Source organism: Oncorhynchus clarkii, chromosome 10 (assembly GCF_045791955.1).
Source record: "Oncorhynchus clarkii lewisi isolate Uvic-CL-2024 chromosome 10, UVic_Ocla_1.0, whole genome shotgun sequence".
In the NCBI taxonomy this organism is placed as follows: domain Eukaryota; kingdom Metazoa; phylum Chordata; class Actinopteri; order Salmoniformes; family Salmonidae; genus Oncorhynchus; species Oncorhynchus clarkii.
Window position 1 is genome coordinate 17,118,061 of NC_092156.1, and position 24,359 is coordinate 17,142,419.

The 24,359-nt window shown below is 42.9% G+C and overlaps 1 protein-coding gene across 7 annotated transcripts in view; it reads left to right on the plus strand.

The window, feature by feature from the left end:
• Positions 1 to 24,359, plus strand: part of LOC139418072 (CAP-GLY domain containing linker protein 2) — a 68,004-nt gene that overhangs the window by 38,953 nt on the left and 4,692 nt on the right. For 2 of the 7 annotated variants that reach the window (XM_071167238.1, XM_071167243.1), the window contains 12 exons: positions 3,779 to 3,903; positions 8,044 to 8,257; positions 9,780 to 9,977; positions 11,975 to 12,078; positions 14,201 to 14,261; positions 14,696 to 14,791; positions 18,101 to 18,151; positions 18,934 to 19,317; positions 19,487 to 20,074; positions 20,422 to 20,479; positions 20,696 to 20,779; positions 21,364 to 21,520. In XM_071167238.1, coding sequence (XP_071023339.1) covers positions 3,779 to 3,903; positions 8,044 to 8,257; positions 9,780 to 9,977; positions 11,975 to 12,078; positions 14,201 to 14,261; positions 14,696 to 14,791; positions 18,101 to 18,151; positions 18,934 to 19,317; positions 19,487 to 20,074; positions 20,422 to 20,479; positions 20,696 to 20,779; positions 21,364 to 21,520 — 2,120 coding nt within the window. Of the gene's footprint in view, positions 1 to 3,778; positions 3,904 to 8,043; positions 8,258 to 9,779; positions 9,978 to 11,974; positions 12,079 to 14,200; positions 14,262 to 14,695; positions 14,801 to 18,100; positions 18,152 to 18,933; positions 19,318 to 19,486; positions 20,075 to 20,421; positions 20,480 to 20,695; positions 20,780 to 21,363; positions 21,521 to 24,359 lie in introns of all 7 variants that reach the window. The other 5 variants (XM_071167239.1, XM_071167240.1, XM_071167241.1 and 2 more) reach the window with 4 other exon arrangements.

The following is a 24,359-nucleotide window of genomic DNA, read 5'->3' on the forward strand; positions in this document are numbered from 1 at the left end:
GAAAGGTGAATTCGACTCCCAGTGTCTGTTGGAAATCAGACTGAAACTGTTTTAAAATCTCCTTTGGCCTCATGGTGAAATCCCTGAGCAGTTCCCTTCCTCTCTGGGAACTGAGTTTGTAGTGACTGGGTGTATTGATACACCATCCAAAGCCTAATTAATAACTTCACCATGCTTTTTTTTTTTTTTTTCAAATCAACCAATCGGTGCCCTTCTTTGCTAGGCGTTGGAAAATCTCCCTGGTCTTTGTGGTTGAACCTTTCCTTGAAATTCACTGCTCGATTGAGGGACGTTACAGATAATTGTATGTGGGGTATAGAGATGAGGTAGTCATTAAAAAATCATGTTAACAACTTTTATTGAACAAAGAATGAGTCCTTGCCACTTATAATACGATTTGTTAAGCATATTTTGGCTTGCCATAAGAAAGGGGTTGAATACTTATTGACTCAAGGCTTTTCATTTCTACTTTGACATTCTGGGTGTATTGTGTGTTAATCAATGACACAACATTTCATTTGAATACATTTACACTTCAGGCTGTAACACAACACAAAGTGGAAAAAGTAAAGGGGTGTGAATACTTTCACAAGGCACTGTAAGCCTTGTGAAGCAATATCTCAGTATCTCTTTTGTTATATCTCATACTCAAATAAAATGTATTTATATAGCCCTTCGTACATCAGCTGATATCTCAAAGTGCTGTACAGAAACCCAGCCTAAAACCCCAAACAGCAAGCAGTGCAGGTGTAGAAGCACGGTGGCTAGGAAAAACTCCCTAGAAAGGCCAAAACCTAGGAAGAAACCTGGAGAGGAACCAGGCTATGTGGGGTGGCCAGTCCTCTTCTGGCTGTGCCGGGTGGAGATTATAACAGAACATGGCCAAGATGTTAAAATGTTCATAAATGACCAGCATGGTCCAATAATAAAGCAGAACAGTTGAAACTGGAGCAGCAGCACGGCCAGGTGGACTGGGTACAGCAAGGAGTCATCATGTCAGGTAGTCCTGAGGCACGGTCCTAAGGGCTCAGGTCTTCCGAGAGAGAGAAAGAAAGAGAGAGAGAGAGAATTAGAGAGAGCTTACTTAAATTCACACAGGACACCGGATAGGACAGGAGAAGTACTCCAGATATAACAAACTGACCCTAGCCCCCCGACACAAACTACTGCAGCATAAATACTGGAGGCTGAGACAGGAGGGGTCAGGAGACCCCGTGGCCCCATCCGACGACACCCCCGGACAGGGCCAAACAGGAAGGATATAACCCCACCCACTTTGCCAAAGCACAGCCCCCACACCACTAGAGGGATATCTTCAACCACCAACTTACCATCCTGAGACAAGCCTGAGTATAGCCCACAAAGATCTTCACCACGGCACAACCCAAGGGGGGGCGCCAACCCAGACAGGAAGATCACATCAGTGACTCAACCCACTCAAGTGACGCACCCCTCCTAGGAACGGTATGAAAGAGCCCCAGTAAGCCAGTGACTCAGCCCCTGTAATAGGGTTATAGGCAGAGAATCCCAGTGGAAAGAGGGGAACCGGCCAGACAGAGACAGCAAGGGCGGTTCGTTGCTCCAGAGCCTTTCTGTTCACCTTCCCACTCCTGGGCCAGACTACACGCAATCATATGACCCCCTGAAGAGATGAGTCTTCAGTAAAGACTTAAAGGATGAGACCGAGTCTGTGTCTCACATGGATAGGCAGACCATTCCATAAAAATTGAGCTCTATAGGAGAAAGCCCTGCCTCCAGCTGTTTGGTTAGAAATTCTAGGGACAATTAGGAGGCCTGCGTCTTGTGACCGTAGCGTACGTTTAGGTATGTACGGCAGGACCAAATCAGAGAGATAGGTAGGAGCAAGCCCATGTAATGCTTTGTAGGTTAGCAGTAAAACCTTGAAATCAGCCCTTGCCTTGACAGGAAGCCAGTGTAGGGAGGCTAGCACTGGAGTAATATGATACATTTTTTTGGTTCTAGTCAGGATTTTAGCAGCCGTATTTAGCACTAACTGAAGTTTATTTAGTGCTTTATCCGGGTAGCCGGAAAGTAGAGCAATGTAGTAGTCTAACCTAGAAGTGACAAAAGCATGGATACATTTTTCTGCATCATTTTTGGACAGAAAGTTTCTGTTTGGAAAAATATATCCTCACAGTTAGAAGCGAAACAATATGGCTGTGAAAGAATAGGAAAGTCCTATGGGGGATTGAAAAGAGAGTGAAAGCTTTACCAGCTTTTGCCATCAGATTAAAACCACACACACGTGAATTTAGACTCAATTTCATTGTCTTGCTCCTTGCAGGGCTTTGAGTAAGAGATACACGCTGGCATAGATGTCATTGTTTGGCCTCTAGGACAATGATTGTTGGTTGTTTGTTAGGTTATTGTTTTGGGTAATCAGGGTTGGGCGGTTTACTTGAGAAATGTGATCCTAGTGAACACGGGAATACGTTTCTTTATCATCTTTCCTGTTCTTCTATCCATTCCTGCTCCTGACCCTCCTGGGGCAGAGATGGGGAAGAGATGACTCAGTCTGAAGGCACGTTGAGGTTGTCTAATTACACATTTATTGAAAATGTAATTGAAAGAAATGATAAAGCAGTAGGGTTTATGTTTTCAGATTATCATGTCTAAACACTTGAACTGGCCATTTCCATTCTCAGCTGCAATATTTTGTAACTGTTACTGCATTTGCATCCCTTGGTGGTGGTGCGTTCAATGCATAATTTAGAGGTGAAGTCATTTGTGTTACGGCATGGGAGAGACTCAGCACTGAGCCGAGACTGATCACCCCCAAAGTAGCATGGTGGTCTTTGTGTTTCTCAAACCCCCTGAACCTGCTCTCTGTCTATCCCTCAGTCTGTCTGATCACACTAGCGTAACTGGCTGTGACCTCTTTTCAGGCACCCGAATGTAGGCCATGTCAGCTTTTCCAGTCATGCGCTCCATTGTCACCTCCGAGTTGTCAACACCGAAGTCTCCCCTCGCGACACTAAGATGCCTGTCTGATTTCACCCTTAATTGTTGACGTCCTTTAGTGTCACTATGGAATACAGTATTAATGCATAACAATCCGCTTCCACCTAAAATGGCAAGACTCCATTGTCACTGAAAGTAGCCTATTGGTTATTGTTACCTTTTTTGTGGTATACATACCTTATTTTTAAACCTGTAATCTTTACCACAGTTGATTATGAGAAGAAGGAAAAGTATGTTGCACACTATAATACTTTTTTTTAAACTATACAACATTTGGGGGCCACATATGCCAAAAACAAACACGCAAAAAGAAAAAGAAAGACAACTTCACGTACACCGCTGTCAAATGTCAATGTGCAGCGGGTAGGACGGAATCAGGCGCAGGACATAGAACTGAGTAAAAGACGTACTTTACTCGAAAAGAAACAAATAATATATCCACGCAGGGCAACACACCAGCTCACAGAAGTCTTGAACACTACACAAAGAACAAACACGCTCAAAACCATGTGGGAACTAGAGGGTTAAATAGGGAATAAATTCTAACGAAATGGGAACCAGGTGTGTACAATCAAGACAAAACAAATGGGAAAAGAAACGTAGATCGGTGGCAGCTAGAAAGCCGGTGACGACGACCGCCGAACGCCGCCCGAACAAGAAGAGGCACCAACTTCAGCAGAAGTTGTGACAACCGCATTTGCAGTTTTTCTATATTTTCTCTTACTATGCAGTGTATTTTGGACATGATCATTACCAAGATGTTGCACTTGTTCACCATGCTCCTTTGTCTTGTCAGGTGGGGGGCACTAAGACAGGAGTGGTGCGCTACGTGGGGGAGACTGACTTTGCCAAGGGTGAGTGGTGCGGCGTGGAGTTGGACGAGCCCCTGGGGAAGAACGACGGTGCAGTGGCTGGAACCAGGTATACAGCATCTGTCACCCATCTCTCTCTCTCTCTCCCTCTTTTTCTCTATGTCTATGTCTGTCTGTCTCTATCTCCCTCCTGCTTGATTTAACTCCCTTGCATGTGTGCACTCTCTCATTCTCTTGCTGGATCTCTGCTGTAAGCTCTCTCTGTATTCCTCCTCTATTCCCCATTTATCATTCTCTTTCATTCTTTATTTCTATTTTTCTGTCTCTCACTCTCTCATTTTCTGTCCTACACACACACACACACACACACACACACACACACACACACACTCACACACACACACACACACACACACACACTCTCACATGCACACACACAAACCCCCCCACACACATACACCTGTCTGGCAGATCTAGCTGTAGGCTTAGTAGTGTCTTCAAAAATCAATTATGTGTGGTTTAGTGTCAGACAAGACGGCATCGTTCTAATTTTAGCTGCAATTCATCTGTATGGTAGACCATTAGAGCTAGGCGCTCCCCTCTGTAACACAATATTAAACTGAATTATTTTCAAAATGGTGAAAACATGAATCGCCGTGCAAACAGAATATGGCTTCACTCTTCTTCTAATTACAAAATGAATGTCACATTCTGTTTTGAGATGGAACAGTAGCTGTGCAGGCATAAACTAGCGGAACCATGCTCCAGTTCCCTCCACTTTCATATTTGATTTATTGAAACCTGCTTTTGAAAGATTTTACCACTGCAAATATTGCAACTCACTTAACCAGAAGCATGGTTTCCGCCCTCAAAGTGACTGATTTCTAATAAAATACCTGTTGATGTAAGGGAATACTCGACAACGACTAGACATGACTTGTCACAAATCACATTGCAACGCATTTTACAGTAGTATATTATAAATGCCACAATACGGTATAAGTGAATTCACCACAACAAGCTGTTTTATATGGAAACCCATACCCGCTGCAAAAACATTTAAAAATGTAAGCCTCATGATTTGTCAACATGCACAGTTAGTCTGTGCTTCAGTCTGATCAACGGTAGCCTACTGATAACAACCACAGCTGCAGGTAGCCTAGAGAAGCCTACAGTATGCGCTTTACTCACATCTCAGCCAGGGAAAATGTAACGTCATGTTTTTATAGCCTAAGCCTAATATATAGCCTAAGCTATATATTTATAGCTTAAAATAGGCCACATTTATTTGTGTTCTGAGAAAATTAGAATTTGATCAAATTGGGTTTATATTCATACTTCGGGTGGCTAGGCTACCTAGGCCTTTTTAATCCAAAATGATTGACTGGAATGAATCAATCAACACAAACATGATGACATACTGTATGAGAATATTTGTAATTACAAATGGAAAGGCCTACACGATGCAAGTCTGCATACAGCAAGCTGAAACCTGTTAGTTTTTGTCCAATTGTAGTTTTTGTCTCTTTGTCTGTGTAAAGGGTTCTGATTTCTTCATTCTCCCTAGGGCCATGAGTTTTTCCAGGACTTTTTTTTTTTTTTTTTACCATATGGCCTGATTAGAAAAATAATATTTTTACAGCTGATTTATTACAATGTCATACGCTACCACTAGGATCCAGAGTTGGTCAGGGTAGCCTACTACCAGATCAGGAAAAACTCTGGGCCCCAGGAAAATAATTTTCCCCCCACTTCTCTGGGACCTGTCGTGCCACCTCTCTGGGACCTGTCTTGCCACCTCTCTGGGACCTGTCGTGCCACCTCTCTGGGACCTGTCGTGCCACCTCTCTGGGACCTGTCGTGCCACCTCTCTGGGACCTGTCGTGCCACCTCTCTGGCACCTGTCGTGCCACCTCTCTGGGACCTGTCGTGCCACCTCTCTGGGACCTGTCGTGCCACCTCTCTGGGACCTGTCGTGCCACCTCTCTGGCACCTGTCGTGCCACCTCTCTGGGACCTGTCGTGCCATCTCTGAAATCCCCACATAATATTACTATTTGTATGATCATTTGACATGTTTTTGGTGATGGGGATGGGCTTCCATAGTTTTATGTGGCTCAGTGCAGCCGGCAGTTACTGCAACAATTTCAGAATATATCAGGCTGTTACTGCAATTTCAGGTAAAAACTTAATAAAACAAGTCTCAAATATTAGGAAAATGTCTATACATTTCAAATGTTTCAAAAACATTGCTCTGCTATTACCATTTTTACTGTAGGGCTGTTGGCTCAACTAGACAATTCTGTTTACACTACCCTGCTTCAAGGGGGGCAACTGTCGGGCAGGTGTCGTGCGCTACCTCCGGAGGTAGTGGTCGAGACGTAGCAAGTACACAAGTTTACATTTTAGTAATACACTACCGGTCAAAAGTAAAATAATAGTGAAGACATCAAAACTAAGAAATAACACATATGGAGTCATGTCGTAACCAAAAAAGTGTTAAACAAATCAAAATATATTTTATATTTGAGATTCTTCAAATAGCCACCCTTTGCCTTGATGACAGCTTTGCACACTCTTGGCATTCTCTCAACCAGCTTCATGAAGTAGTCACCTGGAATGTATTTCAATTAACTGGTGTGTACCTTCTTAAACGTTCATTTGTGGAATTTCTTTCCTTCTTAATGCCTTGATGACAGCTTTGCTCACTCTTGGCATTCTCTCAACCAGCTTCACCTGGAATGCTTTTCCAACAGTCTGGAAGGAGTTCCTACATATGCTAGGCTCTTGTTGGCTGCTTTTCCTTCACTCTGTGGTCAGACTCATCCCAAACCATCTCTATTTGGTTGAGGTCAGGGGATTGTGGAGGCCAGATGATCTGATGCAGCACTCCATCACTCTCCTTCTTGGTAAAATAGCACTTACACAGCCGGAAGGTGTGTTGGGTCATTGTCCTGTTGAAAAACAAATGATAGCCCAAACCAGATGGGATGGCGTATCGCTGCAGAATGCTGTGGTAGCCATGCTGGTTAAGTGTGCCTTGAATTCTAAATAAATCCCAGACAGTGTCACCAGCAAAGCACCCCCACACCATAACACCTCCTCCTCCATGCTTTACGTTGGGAAATACACATGCAAAGATCATCTGTTCACCCACACCGCGTCTCACAATGACACGGCGGTTGGAACCAAAAATCTCCAATTTGGAATCCAGACCAAAGGACAAATTTCCACCGGTCTAATGTCCATTTCTGGTGTTTCTTGGCCCAAGCATGTCTCTTCTTCTTATTGGTGTCCTTTAGTAGTGTTTTCTTTGCAGCAATTCGACCATGAAGGTCTGATTCACACAGTCTCTTCTGAACAGTTGATGTTGAGATGTGTCTGTTACATGAACTCTGTGAAGCATTTATTTGGGCTGCAATTTCTCAGGCTGGTAACTCTAATTAACTTATCCTCTGCAGCAGAGGTAACTCTGGGCCTTCCATTCCTGTGGTGGTCCTCATGAGAGCCAGTTTCATCATAGCGCTTTGTTTTTTGTGACTGCACTTGAAGAAACGTTCAAAGTTCTTGAAATGTTCCGTATTGACTGACCTTCATGTCTTAAAGTAATGATGGACTGTAATTTATCTTTGCTTATTTGAGGTGTTCTGTCCATAATAAGGACTTGGTCTTTTACCAAATAGGGCTATCTTCTGTATACCCTCTACCTTGTCACAATATAACTGATTGGCTCAAACGCATTAAGAAGGAAAGAAATTCCACAAATTAACCTTTAAGAAGGCACGTCTGTTATTAATTTAAATACATTCCAGGTGACTACCTCATGAAGTTGGTTGAGAAAATCCCAAGAGTGTGCAAAACTGTCATCAAGGCAAAGGGTGGCTATTTGAAGAATCTCAAATATTTTGATTTGTTTAACACTTTTTTGGTTACTACATGATTCCATATGTGTTATTTCATAGTTTTGGTGTCTTCACTATTATTCTACAATTTAGACAACAGTAAAAAATTAAGAAAAACCCTTGAATGAGTAGGTGTTCTAAAACTTTTGACTGGTAGTGTATGTGTTGCCAATGGTATTTTTTCAAAAAGTGTACTACCTACCTACGGTTAGAGCTAGGTTTAGAATAATGGTTAAACTAAGGGTTAAGGTTAGGGTTAGTAGATAGTTAGTTGAAATGTTACTGATAGTCTACAGATGGACTATCCAAATAAATTGGTACAGAGATTTCTCCTCTCCTCTAACCCAGGTACTTCCAGTGTCCGCCCAGGTTTGGCCTGTTCGCACCCATCCACAAGGTGATCCGCATCGGCTTCCCCTCCACCAGCCCAGCCAAGACCAAGAAGAGCAAGCGGATGGCCATGGGGGTGTCGTCGCTAGCCCACAGCCCCAGCAGTTCATCCATCAGCTCTGTTAGCTCTGTGGCTTCCTCGGTGGGCGGACGGCCAAGCCGCACTGGCCTGGTGAGAGATACACATGCATACATACACACACACACCAATGTATTTTCATGACTATAACTGCACGTCTAATGGGCTTGTATGTGCACATTCATTAAAAACTTCTCCCAGGTTCTTGATCAGAGAGGACAACGATCCCAAAGTGTTTTATAGGACAAGTGTTTAACTGCTTTCTCCACATTTTTGCAGACCCTCAGAAATCTGACACACACAAACAGACTGAAAGGAAGAGAGAGACAGAGAGAAAAAGATTTAGAGAGATTTAGAGAGGACAAAGAGGGGTGTTTGCATGAAAGACAAAGGAGACATGCAATACATGAAACAAGATACATACGGTATTTGGCCAAAGAGAAAGATGTTTAGAGAAAAAAATCACAGATGAACGCAGTAGAGACACATTACATAGAATACTAAAAACACGTTGGCTATTGAGGAACAGCACATACATACACAAGAGAAACAAAGAGTTAGTATTGGTATCTTATGAGTATTTATGAAAATGTCTCTGTGTACTCTGAATCCCCTCCCCATCCTGTCAGTCAGGTGACATATTTGGAAGAGTAGGCATAGGATGTGCATGTAGCACATTGGGTTAATTAACCGTTTCCCATCAGCCAGCATTAGGACGCTCTAATTATAACTGTCTGGCATGCTCTCACTCAGGCGGTCATCTTAGTGCTTGCCCTAGGGCTGATGTACAATACAGACACACCTTCTCTATTGTCATCAAACAGAGTCTGCTGTAGTCACACTGTCACTATACCTTTCGTTGCCTCAGATGTGTGTGTGTGAACATGCCCCTGGGGGACCCAGTTTGGCCCTTCATCTGTCCCCTTCTTCACTTACTCCCTAAATACTATTTTGATGACAATGCAGATCTGTTCAAATCACGTGTCTAGGCCGGGGGTAGGCAATTCTGGTTCGAGGACCATATCGGGACTTGGTTCATCAAAGTAATTTGCGGGTGTGAAAAATATATGTATTATCATGTCTACATACTTTCTATTTCGCTTTAGACCTTCAAGTGTCAACTTCAAGTCATTTTTTAATCCAAAATAATGTAAATTAAAAAATATATATATATTATAAAAAAAGGAATCCACAGACATCTACCATTTTATTGGCTTGTGGGCCGGATCCGGCATGGTGTCATATGTTGCCCACCCATGGTCCAGACCTGTATTTATGTTTAGTTTTCTCCTAATTTGTTTTTCTAATGCTCCAAGACTAAATTAACGCCCTCAACCTGAATGAAATAATAATCCAACCATAGCATGAAAGCACTGATCCATGCAGAATAAAAATAACTTATGTGATTTGGTAATGTAAGCACTCCTTTTCCTTGTATTTTTAATTGAGTATGTATCTATTTGTTCATGTGTAATGCTACAAGACACATTTCCTCTAATCCTATCTCCTTCTCTGCCTCCTTTCCTCTGTTTTTTCCTCACTTCTTCCTTCTCTCACTCCATTATTCTCTCATTCTGCCACCTCCTTCCCCCACCACCTCACTCCCCCTCCATAGCTCACGGAGACGTCGTCGCGCTATGCCCGCAAGATCTCTGGCACCACTGCGCTGCAGGAGGCACTGAAGGAGAAACAGCAGCACATCGAGCAGCTGCTGGCCGAGAGGGACCTGGAGCGGGCCGAGGTGGCCAAGGCCACCAGCCACATCTGTGAGGTAGAGAAGGAGCTCAACGCCCTCAAGGCCCAGCACCTGCAGGTAGGCAGTAGCCTGAGTGCCAGTCTGTTTTGGATTTATTTGGACTGAAAATAGTTTGGTGTAGTGGAGCAGGTGTGTAATGCTGTACATCCCTGGAACTGACTGACACACGAATGTCTGCATGTACATGTACACATTTACACATGTACAGTACACACACATACAAACATGTTCATACTCATGCAAGCAAATAAATCAACACACACACATACACATTTACTTAGTCTATACTGTACTTAGCCTTGTTTACTAGACTCATAGATGTACTAGCCTGTGAATAATGGTTTGCCTGGAGATCTGCATCGTTCATAAACAAGCCCGAGCCTCAAATTCATGAAGCAATTCAAAGTGGAATGTTATCTTCCATGATGTCTCTTTGCTAGACAAGGTGCACACTCGTTTTGCATTGCCCTAGGTGGTTGGCAAGTTCACTAATGGAACGGGTTAAAATGTGCAAACTCCGCCCACCCCACGATGCAAAACGAATGTGGCCAAGGGAAGTAAGTCCAGTGCTCTCAACCAATCAGGTGACAGTGTTTATAGCGGAAAGAAAGAGGATCTTGGCCTTGGGCTAGCCATACCAAAGTTTATGTCTCTCACCATGCTGTGTCAAAGGCACACGGCTAGGAAATAAACTAGCATTTATTTCACTAGAAAGTTTCGAGAACTTCCTATTTTTCCCTAGAAAGACCATAGCAAGACAGTGGCAATGGCAAAGCATTAAATAGCATGCCACACAAACCTTTATTGTACGTGATTCACAAAAACAATAAAACTGTGATGACTGTGTGAAACAGAACGCTGGAAGAATGTTTTTTTGCCTTACAAGGAAAATTGGTCTATTGGTTTATTCAGATCCCCATTAGATGTTACATTAGCAACAGCAGCTACTCTTCCCAGGGGCCACTGCATGTTGAGTCTGATTCCAGATCTGTTTGAGCTGCTATTGCACATTGGCCATAGGAATTGGCAGCACACCACAAAGAGATCAGGGACCAGCATGTTGTTATATAATGTAGGTTGGCCCGACAAAGATTGTTTTGTTCAGAATGTGGGATAACGATGGTACAGTGATGACAGTGTGGCTGCTTCCAAAAGGCCCCATATCCTCTATATAGTGCATTACGTTACACCAGAGACCTATGGGTGCGAGTATGTTGTGTGCAGTGACGGGTATTTGAAATGGCATCATTTCCCCTACATAGTGCACTACAAAGGGAATAGGGTACCATTTCAGATGCATGCTGTAACTGTCACTGCATGCTGTCACCCACTCTGTGGCTCAGCCAGGGAAATGTCCTAAATTAGTCTGCCATTAGTCTGCCCATATTGATGAGTCAATGGCTGGGCTCTTGACTGCAATAAGAGAAAAGCAAGTGCATATTTAAATTTACATCCAGAATGACTTACAGCAGCAATTAGGGTTAAGTTCCTCGCTCAAGGCCACAGACAGATTTTTCACATATCAGTCAGACACACAGTATGAATGTGTACTGTACATTAAGCTGTACATTAAGCATAGTCCAGGACTAAAAAGCATTCTCAATGGTGATGTTCCAATGAAAGAATGCTATTGTAGTAGTGTGTGCTGTAAATCCTTGTCACACACACACACACTTAGCCGTTACTGTACTAAGTGTTGCTTACCAGACTCACAGCGCTACTTACCTGTCAAGAAAGCATCTCCAATGTGCTCTTGTTTGCCCGAGGATTTGCATCAAGTAATTCTCCATTGAAAGGGCTTTTTTGGTCCAGGACTAAACTTGTCCCGGAAAACCGACCCTTATTGTATAATCTACAGACTTGACAAAGAAATCTACTCAACTTGACAATGAAAACAAGATTCATTTAATCAATGTTTCTGTCACTGTACATGTGAACCAGGCCTAAATTAGTAGGGGTAAGTGTTTGTCTACTTACTGAGAACTTGTCAAATCACTCTCGGTGATGGCATGGTACACTTCATCACTGATATTGTTTGTTTTCTCTGGTTACAGTATGTCACAGAGACGGAGAGCAACCTCCATCAAGTCAAAACTCTGTTGGCCAGCACTCAGAAGGACAAAGTAGAGCTAGCCAATCAGCTTGAAGAAGAGAAAAGGTACAATGTTGGGGATTTCTATGGAGTAATCTGGCTGGTTTGGCCTTGTTAGGGCAATCATTTGTGAACAAGATGTGACACATAAATATATAAATACTACATTTCACAGAGCAATTTAATATCCTATTTTAATATAGGTATCCCTATTCAATATCCTGTTGTCATAAAATAAAAATATGACAACAGGATATTATTATTATTATTCACATCTTGGCCATTGAAACTAATGCAAAAACCTTCCTGTGACCTGTAGATTAAAAACTTCTTCACACCTACATCCTAAAACAGAATCCATTTGGGGTACTAAGAATAACATTTCTAGCTCATTGTCATTGTCATATGCCTTGTTTTTGAAAGACATAACCGTTTATTAGCTAGCCACTAGAGTTGGGCGGTATCCAGATGTTCATACCGTTTCTGTACCATACCGCGGTAAACGGTATTACCGAATGTGCACAAAACTGTTTAGTCAACATCTTGCTCCAGGAGGGGATTGAATGTCTTTGCTGTAACCAAGAAGCTTGATCTTGACATCTAGCCACTTATCTAGCAAGTTAGCAAACCAAATGCATAGCATCTTAGATTTCTTATACACTGAACAAAAATATAAACGCAACATGTAAAGTCTAGCTCCCATGTTTTATGAGCTGAAATAAAAGATCCCAGAAAAGTTCCATACGCACAAAAAGCTTATTTCTCTAAAATGTTGTGCACAAATTTGTTTACATCCCTGCTAGTGAGCATTTCTCTTTTGCCAAGATAATCCATCCACCTGACAGGTGTGGCATATCAAGAAGCTGATTAAATAGCATGATCATTACACAGTGCCCCTTGTGCTGGGGACAATAAAAGGCCATTCTAAAATGTGCAGTTTTGTCACACAGCACAATGCCACAGATGTCTCAAGTTTTGAGGAGCGTGCAATTGGCAAACTGACTGCAGGAATATCCACCAGAGCTGTTGCCAGAGAATTTAATGTTAATTTCTCTACCATAAGCCGCCTCCAACTTCGTTTTTAGAAAATTTGGCGAATTTGGCAGTATGTCCAACTGGCCTCCCAACTGCAAACCACATGCATGGCATCATGTGGGTGAGCGGTTTTCTGATGTCAACATTGTGAACAGAGTGGCCTGTGGTGGCGGTGGGGTTATGGTATGGGCAGACATAAGCTACAGACAATGAACACAATTGCATTTTATCGATGGCAATTTGAATGCACAGAAATACCGTGACGAGATCCTGAGGCCCATCGTGAGGCCCATTTTTTTTTAAGGTATTTGTGACCAACAGATGCATATCCGCATTCCCAGTCATGTGAAATCCATAGATTAGGGCCTAATAAATGTATTTAAATTGACTGATTTCTTCATATGAACCTTAACTCAGTAAAATGGGGCGACAGGGTAGCCTAGTGGTTAGAACGTTGGACTAGTAACCGGAAGGTTGCAAGTTCAAATCCCCGAGCAGAAAAGGAAATTGTTGCATGTTGCCTTTAAATTTTTGTTCAGTATAGTTACATTTAACTCATAGTTATAAGCTGTGGCGTAACACGTGCCTCCCCCCCCCCCAAAAAAAACAGTACTGAAAAAATCTTTCATATACTTGAAGTGAGCTTGATTTAGCATGTCCAGTTTTCAAGGTGGGAGGATTTTTTACTTTGGGGACTATTCCATTGGTTCCATTGCACTGGTCATTCTCAATCAAGTGTACTTCAAGAGATTGAATGTACATACTGTATGCAGTTTTTGAAGTGGGCCAATCAATGCTTTCCTGTACAGAGTACTGAATCCGACTCAAATTTTCTACTGCTGGAGTATCGGCACCTTTTAAAGAACATTCGCTCTAATATGAGTGCTGTCACCCAAAATGGTGTCACCCTATTTTGTTCCACTTCAAGCACTGACCATATATATTTGACCCAGGTGTGTTCCTGTGGCACAGTTGGTAAGAGTGGTGCTAGCAAAGCCAAGGTCATTGGATTCAATTTCCACAGGACTCAAATATGAATGCCAAAAATGTATGCAGTCACTACTGTAAATTGCTTTGAATGAAAGCCTTTGTCGGGTTGTGATCCTCTTCTGTGGCACTTCCCTGACACCTAGTGGCCGACGTGTTATTACAGGAAAGTGGAAGACCTTCAGTTCAGAGTGGAGGAGGAGTCCATCACCAAAGGAGACCTTGAGGTATTTGTCTACCGTTTGGTAAAAAGCTTAGATAAACAGTTTGATAAACATGTTTTGAAGGGATGAGAATGTGTAAGATAAGATAAGATAAGATTACTTTAGCAAAAGTGATCAAATTTGGCTCTCCCTATAGTCCAATGTGAAAGCTGTAAAGTCTAGTAGGCTAATAACAACAGTTATGTTAGAGTGACCAAAAGGCTGTGCCAAACATATAGCGAGTCAAACAGTATGTGAGCAAAGACAGACAGAGGGACGTTTCACATTTTCAGTGTTTCTGTCTGTAAAATGTCTCATCCTTCAATTTGTTGACTGCTGTTACAGAGAATCCCATGTGATGTGTATTTCACACGTCTCTTCAACCTGTACAGGTTTCTGTCCTTCTATGTCTTTTTTTCCACCTCCTGTCTCTCTCCTTTCTCTCTCCCTCTCTGTAGACTCAGACGAAATTGGAGCATGCCCGTATTCGGCAACTTGAGCAGAATCTGTTCCTCGAAAAGTCGAGAGCAGAAAAGCTTCAGAAAGAATTAGAGGTGAAGCGGGTAAATGGAAAAGCTAGCCCAGCCTAGAGCTCCTGCCTGTATCCATTTTACTTTGCGCTTTTCGATTGTATCTTTTGTTTTGGTTGCAGTGGGACTTGAACACAAGTCCTTGTCATTCCTGTCCAGCACCTGTCTCCAAAGGTCCCCAAACTCAGTCACTCATACAGAAAATACTATGTCAGTTACGTCATCAAACGGCATAGACTACAATCAGAATGTGGTGCCATTGCCCTGATTTATGTATCAAGGATGCTCTGTACAGATGCCTAGAACATGACATTAGGTTTCATGTTGAGAGAAACAAATTGCAAGTGTTACCTGAACCAATTATTTAATTAATGAATGAATGTACATTCTGGTATAAGAATTGAGAAAACAACATGATTCTACATGTATATAAGTTGTGGAATAGTAGATCTATATTAGTCAACTCTGGTAAATCCTCCTAATTGAATTGTCCTCATGGTCTCTATTGCACAAATCATGTTCCAATTTTTCTGCTATCAGTGTGAGTCATCGTAATGGGAAAACCACTCCCTCTCTCTCTGGCTGCGTCTCTAATGGCACCCTATTCCCTATTGTGCCCTACTTTTGACCAGAGCCGTATGAGCCCTGTTCAAAAGCAGTGCACTCTATAATGAAATAGGGTGCCTGAGACACAGCCTCTATCTAATCTCGCTTGGCTCTCAGCCCCACTCCTACTCGGTTTCCCATCAGCTGTAGAGTGTCAGAGTGTTGGAGACCACTCACTCTGCCCTGCAGCGATCACTTTTTCCTTGTTCCTTTTGCTGCTCACTCGCAAAATCTTTTTAGATTTCTCAGGGTGCACTGCTGGAGCAGTTGTCAGCTGTAGTCAGCTTTGTTTCCACTGTTGAGGTCATAAGAATTAGCACAAATGTCACACTTCCATTGAGTTCTGCTGAGGACCAAAATGTTATCTCATACAGTTAATTAGTAATATACTGGTGGCCAGTTTATTAGGTAAACAACCCTGTTCAGGAAAATGGTTCGCTCCTACAGTGAGTCACATGGCCGTGGCTTGCTATATAAAGCAAGCAGACAAGCATCGAGGCATTCAGTTACTGTTCGTTGAACGTTAGAATGAGCAAGAGGAGTAACCTAAGTGACTTTGGGCGTAGTATGATTGTCGATGCCAGGCATGCCGGTTCCAACATCTCAGAAATGTCTGGCCTTAAAAACGCACAGCACTGTCTAGGGTTTACCCAGAATGGTGCAACAAACAAAAAAACATCCAGTCAATGGCACTCCTGTGGGTGAAAACAGATTGTTGATGAGAGGTCGAAGGAGTAGGGCGAGAATCATGTAAGCTAACAGGTGGGCCACAACAGGCAAATAATGTCAGAGTACAACAGTGGTGTTGGCATCTCGGATTGCACAACTTGTAGATGCTTGTCACGAATGGGCTATTGCAGCAGATGACCACTGGGTTCCACTCCTATCAGCCTAAAATAAAAAATAAGTGGCTCCAGTGGGCACGTGATCACCAACACTGGACAATTGAGGAGTGGAAAAACATTGCCTGGTCCGACGAATCCCGGTTCGTCATGCTGATGGCAGAGTCAGAATTTTGCGTAAGCAGCATTAGTCCATGGCCCCATCATGCCTGATTTCAACAGTACAGACTGGTGGCAGTGGTGCAATGGTGTGGGGAATGCTTTCCTGGCACACGTAAGGTCCCTAGATACCAATTGAGCAACGTTTCCATGCCCCAAAGGATTCTGGCTGTTCTGTAGGCAAAGGGGGGTCCGACCCAGTACTATACTGAACAAAAATATAAATGTAACATGCAACAACTTCAACTATTTAATTTAAGGAAATCAGTACATTTAAATACAGATAGGCCCTAATCTATGGATTTCACATTACTGGGCAGGGGTGCAGCTATGCCCACCAACTGGGGAGCCAGGCCCAGCCAATCAGAATTAGTTTTTCCCAAAAGGGATTTATTACAGACAGAAATACTGCTCTAGTCTCAGATGATCCCACAGGATCCCGCAGGTGAAGAAGCCAGATGTGGAGGTACTGGGCTTGCGTGGTTACACATGGTCTGCGGTTATGAGGCCTGCCAAAATGTATTTACTGACAAATTCTCTAAATTGACAGAGGCGGCTTATGGTAAAGAAATTAACATTCAATTCTCTGGCAACAGCTCTGGTGGATATTCCTGCAGTCAGAATGCCAATTGCATCCTCCTGTAAAACTTGAGACATCTATGGTATTGTGTTGGGTGACAAAATTGCACATTTTAGAGTGGCCTTTTATTGTCCCAAGCACAAGGTGCACCTGTGTAATGATCATGCTGTTTAATCATTTTGTTGATATGCCACACCTGTGGATGGATTAACTTGGCAAAGGAGAAATGCTCAATAACAGGGATGTATACAAATTTGTACACAACACTTGAGAGAAATAAGCTTTTTGTGATTATGGAACATTTCTGGGCTATTTTATTTCAGCTCATGAAACATGGACACTTTACATCACATATGTCAGAGTCAAGGCCCGCGGGCCACATCCGGCCCGCAAGAAGGTTTTTTACGGCCCCTGGGATGATCTTGATTTATTATTAGAACCGGCCCGCAGCAAGCCGGCAGCCCGCAGATCTTTTACACGCACCAATACTACATTTCCCACAATGCAAAGGTGACGCACCGAGCAGTAGGCTGCTTCATTTCAATATTTATTGGCACAGCAGTCGTCAGCATCACAGTAAAATTAACTTTCAGATACCCATCAAAAATGGCAAAACGGAAGGTGGATACTGAGAACCGGGGGTTTCAAACAAGGTGGGAGTCGGAGTATATGTTCACGAAGGTAGCTGGAAAACCTGTGTGTCTTCTGTGTGGAGAAAGTGTGGCGGTACTGAAAGAGTATAATCTGAGACGACATTATGAAACGAAACACGCGGACAAAAACAAGAATATGGACATGGAACAAAGGCTACAAAAGGCAGAGGAATTAAAACGAGGCCTCAAATCTCGACAGGCTCTGTTCAAAAAAGCCAAATCACAAGGCCAGGCTGCTGTCAAGGCCAGTTTTATTTTGGCAGAAGAGATCGCTAAATCAGCCCGGCCATTTACGGAGGTAAAAGTAAAGTTTACATGTTCCATTTATATTTTTGTTCAGTGTAAATGGGTGTACCTAATAAACTGGCCACTGAGTGTATAACTAACTATACAATCGTTTTGTGTTGAGACACAAGGCTAGGTACTTAGTTAGACAGCACAGTTGTGTCATGAATGTTAAATAGAGCTACAAATATACTGCTTATACCTACAGGGAAGACGCAGACTTGATGCTGCACCCTTGAGGTTGGATAAAAGAACCAAGGTGAAACAAAATGGACTCGTCGTTTCGTTCGGCTCTGCTCATCTGCTAAGCTATCTAAACTGTTTGATTCTCAATTGTCTGTTGTTGACGACGTGGATCTTGCACAGTCAATCTTGCATTTTTCTTGGACTTAATTATTGTCTGAATGCTATTAGGGAACTTTCTGTTAACTCCTTTTCCTAGAAACCGATCAACTGTAGAGTTGCGTTTCTCTCAATGGCCACATTAACATACTATGCACTGCGTGCCATCAGATCTGCTCGGTCAAACATGGAGTTCAGTCATTTTAATTGGATGTTTGTAAATGTCACACTTTAATTACTATGTGTGCTCCTAGTGATTTCCTATCTATGTGTAGTGTTATGTCTGGGGTTTGCTATGGGCTTTGTGCTTCTGCCTGGCTTGTAGAGTGAGAAACCTGCAGAGAATGGCTTGCTTTCCCTTTCATTTTTCTTACAAACTTCATCTCATATGTTGCATTGCACTTGCTGATTTAAAATACCTACTTGTTTTTTTTACATCTGCAAACAAAGGATTTCCTGCAACCAAGGAATTCCATCTGTATTCTACAGGCCCAGCTTGTACACTCATATGATTCTCAATATACCTATTTTCCTTTGGCATGCATGCTCTAGTCAAGCATTTTATCGAAACGATTTATGCTTGAATGATGTCATCCTGAAATGACATCACCACGCTACGGGATAGACACCCATGTCGGTTTCGTTAATGACAAACCATGTTACGGCAACGAAGTGCTCTTTCTCTCTCTCCCTCCACAGCAAAGCACAGTTGAGGAGAAGAGCCACGTAATGCAGCTGGAAGAGGAGCTGGCCCTGAGGCAGGCCGAGATCGAGGAGCTCCAGGTCCAGCTCAGGGACCCCGACTCTCACCCCAACATGGCCGAGGACGGGTACCCCACCCAGGGGCCGGTGGCCCAGTCGGAGACCTTCCTGCTCCGGGAGCAGCTCCTGACAGCGGGTCGGGAGCACCACAAGGAGAGCAGCCAGCTGAGGGAGAAGTACGAGGTGGCAGTGGTGGCGGGCCAGGAGGAGACAAACAGACTAAAAGCCACGGTGGACAAACAGAGTCAGGAGATCATCGATTTGAAGCAGAGAGTCCAGCAGGCCACTACAGAGAACATGGAGATGATGGACAACTGGAAGGTGAGAGGCACTGTTCTCTTTTATTTTTATATTAAAATGTAATCTTTCATCTTTCTCACATCAACAATTTGGCCTCTCTCACTCTCCTTTTCTCTCTTTTACTCTGTGTGTGTGCGCATGGGTGTGTCTTTTTAGTACTAATAATCGTGTATCCCCTCCTCTCCTCAAGGTCAGGCTGGACACCCTGGTCAACGACCACCAGCGCTCTCTGGAGGACCTGAAGACCTCGCTATCCAGCCAGAACGGCTCGGCCGAGGGCCAAGAGCAGGACCCTCAGGAGCTGAGGACCACCCTGGAAAGTCTGCGCATGGAGCACCAGTTGGAGCTGGAGAACCTCAAGGCCAGACACGAGATCGAGGCGGCTGTGCTGGCCAAGGAGCGTGAGGATCTGCGCTCCCGCCTGCAGGACGCCAAGGACCAGCTGGGCGAGAGCAGCCAGAACGGGAAGAACCAGGCCCAGACGGAGGCCAGAAGCAACCAGCTGACCCTGGAGCTGAGAGATGCCCGGGAGGAGCTCCAGAAGGCCCAGCTGAGGGTGGGCGAGGTGGAGAGGCAGAAGGGAGAGAAGGACGGGGCCCAGGATGAGCTCCGGGAGCGCCTTGAGCTGGCTGAGAAGAAGATGGTGGATTATGAGGCCCTGCAGAAAGCTGAGGCCCAGAGTCGGGCCGAGCTCCACAGCCTGGAGGAAAAGCTAAGGGTGACTGAGAACCGACTGCAGGCGGTGCAGGATGACCACCACATGCCACAAGATGCCAACGTGAGTCCTCCAGGGTATAGCTGTGGTAGAAATTAGTTGTAGATGCTATGCTGTGGTCCATATGAGATTAGAGTCCTTTGACCCAACTATAAAATTAACTAAGGTTGTGTTTAGAGTGGAACTAAAGCCCCTATTCATGTGATCTAATGCTAGCTACTTTTCACAGTCATTATTAGAGAGCCCTTTTTAGAAACACTCTTTACTACGAGTAAATAATATCACTTCCACATGATATCCATGCATTTCTACTTCCTTGTGTGTTTTGACATCTTTGCCCTCAATAAACAAATGAAGCACAGAGTTGTCATGGATTTGCTTTTTAACTCTCCATTCTGTCTCCCACTCAGGTTATAGAAAATAATGACATCTCAGAGGAGAAGATTAAGCTAAAACAGACTGTTGAAGGTATCGTAAATGTTAACCTAGTTAATTAAGTTGTGTTGTTACTGTACACATATTTTTATGTAAATGAGAATGGTTTTAAAGACCCTTAAAACAAACCTATGTTATAGTAAAGTATTTCAAATGTCAGACCTCTGTAGGCTTTTGATTGTACTTTGAGGACATTGTATAGTTAGATTCCAAGGTTTTTGACCAATGGTAGTTTCATGTTTCTTTCAGAAACTATGGAGAACCTGACCAAAAGAGAAAAAGAGGTCTCCACTCTCACGTCACAGTTTGATGCCCTCAAATCACAGATAACTGGTAAATTATGCTGCTACAACTGATGAAGATTTGAGTGGTCCAAACATTGTCAAATAAACTCCCATGGGAGCATTGAATGCAGTTTTAGTTAAAGGAATACCGTGGGATTTTGGCAATGCACAAGATACTCAGACTTCCAGTAATTGTGCTAACGCTAGTTAGCATTGGCTCGCGAAACTACCTCCAACTTCCTTCATACTGGACATGAAAATGTTATCTACAAGTTCATCCCTTTAACATGATTTTGATTTCCAGAACCTGCTCTGTGCGTATGTAATCTCTTCTATTTATGACATTTTGCACTCTATGAATGTCTTGACAAATACGACACATTCACTCTTTATCAACTACATGTACAGTAAGTATTTGGTTGCCTGAGATTGAATGTTCACTCAAACATATTGCATGTAAAAAAATTAAATCCCTAAATTATGAAACTTTTATAAAAAATGTCACTGACTGGCAATTGAAAATACATATCTTTTTTTGAATATACATATTTGAAGCTCCAACACTGCAGCACTGTTTGGTCCAAACTAAACATTGAACTCTAAATCCTTCTCCAACCTGTCTTGGTCCACCAGCCTTGGAGGGCAAAGTTCGCTCAGGTGAGAAGAAGGCTGACACCCTGGTCAAGGAGAAGATGCGCCTGGAGGCCGACCTTGAGTCCATGACCAAGAAGTCCCATGATGCATCTGGACAGCTGGTCGTCATTAGCCAGGAGTTACTGAAGAAGGAGAGGTAATTTGACAGAGAGAGAGAGAAAGAGAGAGAACACTTGATTTTCTACCACAGCGCAGAATTTTCAAAGCAGCCCACCCACTGCTACAAGAGAGAACTTACATTCCTCTGCAGGAGATGAGATGTTTGATAAAGCATGTGAAACTGCCCCCACTCTTTAGATATACAGAATTTCCTTCTAGAATCTTGCATTTTCAAAGACTGACGAAACGGTCGCAACTCTTCTTTGTGATATGCAGTCACTAGATGTACACTAGACATCTTTTTTTATGAGGATCAACCTACTTAGGTTAAAAGCTGTTAAGGTAATGGAGATAATTAGCCTGATTAAAAATAGGGCCAAAATGCCTTTTTAGCCTTCAAATCAATGCATTGTCATGGCTGAGAATTCTATGTTACTCTAAGGTGTTTAGTGAGATTACGCACAGCACTTAAATTTAGGGCTGGAAATATAAGCTAAAATGAATTAAAAAGACAATAACGCAACATGAGGTACCTCAGTGACTCTTCGGTCACCTAAGTTTGCAGTATTTGACCGTGTCACCTGCCTTTCATGGAAAAAAAATCTATTTGCTGTAGTGTTAAGATTTCCCTTCAATGGACTAAGGGGCCTAGCCCGAACCATGAAAAACAGCCCCATACCATTATTCCTCCTCCACCCAACTTTACAGTTGGCACTATGCATTGGGACAGGTAGCGTTCTCCTGGCATCCGCCAAACCCAGATTTGTCCATCAGACTGCCGGATGGTGAAGCGTGATTCCACTGCTCCAGAGCCCAATGGCGGCGAGCTTTACACCACTCCAGGCGACGCTTGGCAATGGCTTGTGTGCGGCTGTTTCCCATTTCATGATGCTCCCGACGAACAGTTCTTGTGCTGACATTGCTTCCAGAGGTAGTTTGGAACCGAGGACAGACTATTTTTATGTGCTACACACTTCAGCACTCGGCAGTCCCGTTCTATGAACTTGTGTGGCCTACCACTTTGCGGCTAAGCCGTTGTTGCTCCTAGACGTTTCCACTTCACAATAACAGCAATTATTGTAGACTGGGGCAGCTCTAGCAGGGCAGACATTTTAGCAAACTGACATGTTGGAAAGGTGGCATTCTATAACTGTGCAACGTTGATAGTCACTGAGCCCTTCAGTGAGACCATTCTACAATATTTGTCTATGGAGATTGCATGGCTGTGTGCTCGATTTTATACACCTGTCAGCAAAATGTGTAGCTGAAATAGCCAAATCCACTAATTTTAAGGGGTGTCTACATACTTTTGTTTGTATATACAGTACCAGTCAAAAGTTTGGATGCACCTATTAATTCAAGGGTTTTTCATAATTGTTGCTATTTTCTACATTGTAGAATAGTAGTGAAGACATCCAAACTATGAAATAACACATATGGAATCATGTAGTAACCAAAAAAGTGTGAAACAAATTAGATTATTCAAAGTAGCCACCCTTTTCCTTGACAGCTTTACACACTCTTGGCATTCTCTCAACCAGCTTCATGAGGAATGCTTTTCCAACCGTCTTCAATGAGTTCCCACATATGCTGAGCACTTGTTGGATGCTTTTCGTTCACTCTGCGGTCCAACTCATCCAAAACCATCTCAATTGGGTTGAGGTCAGGTGATTGTGGAGGCCAGGTCATCTGATGCAGCACTCCATCACTCTCCTTCTTGGTAAAATTTCCCTTACACAGCCTGGAGGTGTGTTTTGGGTTATTGTCCTGTTGAAAAACAAATTTTAAAACCAGAGGGGATGGCGTATCGCTGCAGAATGCTGTGGTAGCCATGCTGGTTAAGTGTGCCTTTTGAATTCTAAATAAATAACTGACAGTGTCACCAGCAAAACAACATCACACCTCCCCTTCCATGCTTCATGGCGGGAACCACACATGCAGAGATCATCCATTCACCTACTCTGTATCTTACAAAGACATGGCGGTTGGAACCAACAATCTCAAATTTGGACTCACCAGACCAAAGGACAGATTTCCACCGATCTAATGTCCATTGCTTGTGTTTCTTGGCCCAAGCAAGTCTCTTCTTCTTATTGGTGTCCTTTAGTAGTGGTTTCTTTACAGCAATTCTACCATAAAGGCCTGATTCACGCAGTCTCCTCCGAACAGTTGATATGTGTCTGTTACTTGTACTCTGTGAAGCATTTATTTGGGGTGTAACCTGAGGCTGGTAACTCTAATGAACTTATCCTCTGCAGCAGAGGTAACTCTGGGTCTTCCTTGAGAGCCAGTGTCATCATAGCGCTTGATGGTTTTTGTGATTGCACTCAAAGTTCTTGAAATTATCGGCATTGACTGACCTTCATGTCTTAAAGTAATGATGGACTGTTGTTTCTCTTTGCTTATTTCAGCTGTTCTTGCCCAATATGGACTTGGTCTTTTACCAAATAGGGCTATCTTCTGTATACCAACCCTAGCTTGTCACAACACAACTGATTGGCTCGAATGCAAAAGCACCCAACAAGTGCTCAGCATATGTGGGAACTCCTTCAAGACTGTTGGAAAACTATTCCGGGTGAAGCTGGTTGAGAGAATGTCAAGAGTGTGCAAAGCTGTCATCAAGGCAAATTGTGGCTAATTCGAAGAATCTAAAATATACTTTCATTTGTTTAACACTTTTTTGGTTACTACATGATTCCATATGTTATTTCATAGTTTATATATCTTCACTATTATTCTACAATGTAGAAAATAGTCCAAATAAAGAAAAACCCTTGAATGAGTAGGTTTGTCCAAACGTTTGACTGGTACTATATATATATATATATATATATATATATATATATATATATATATATATATATATATATATATAT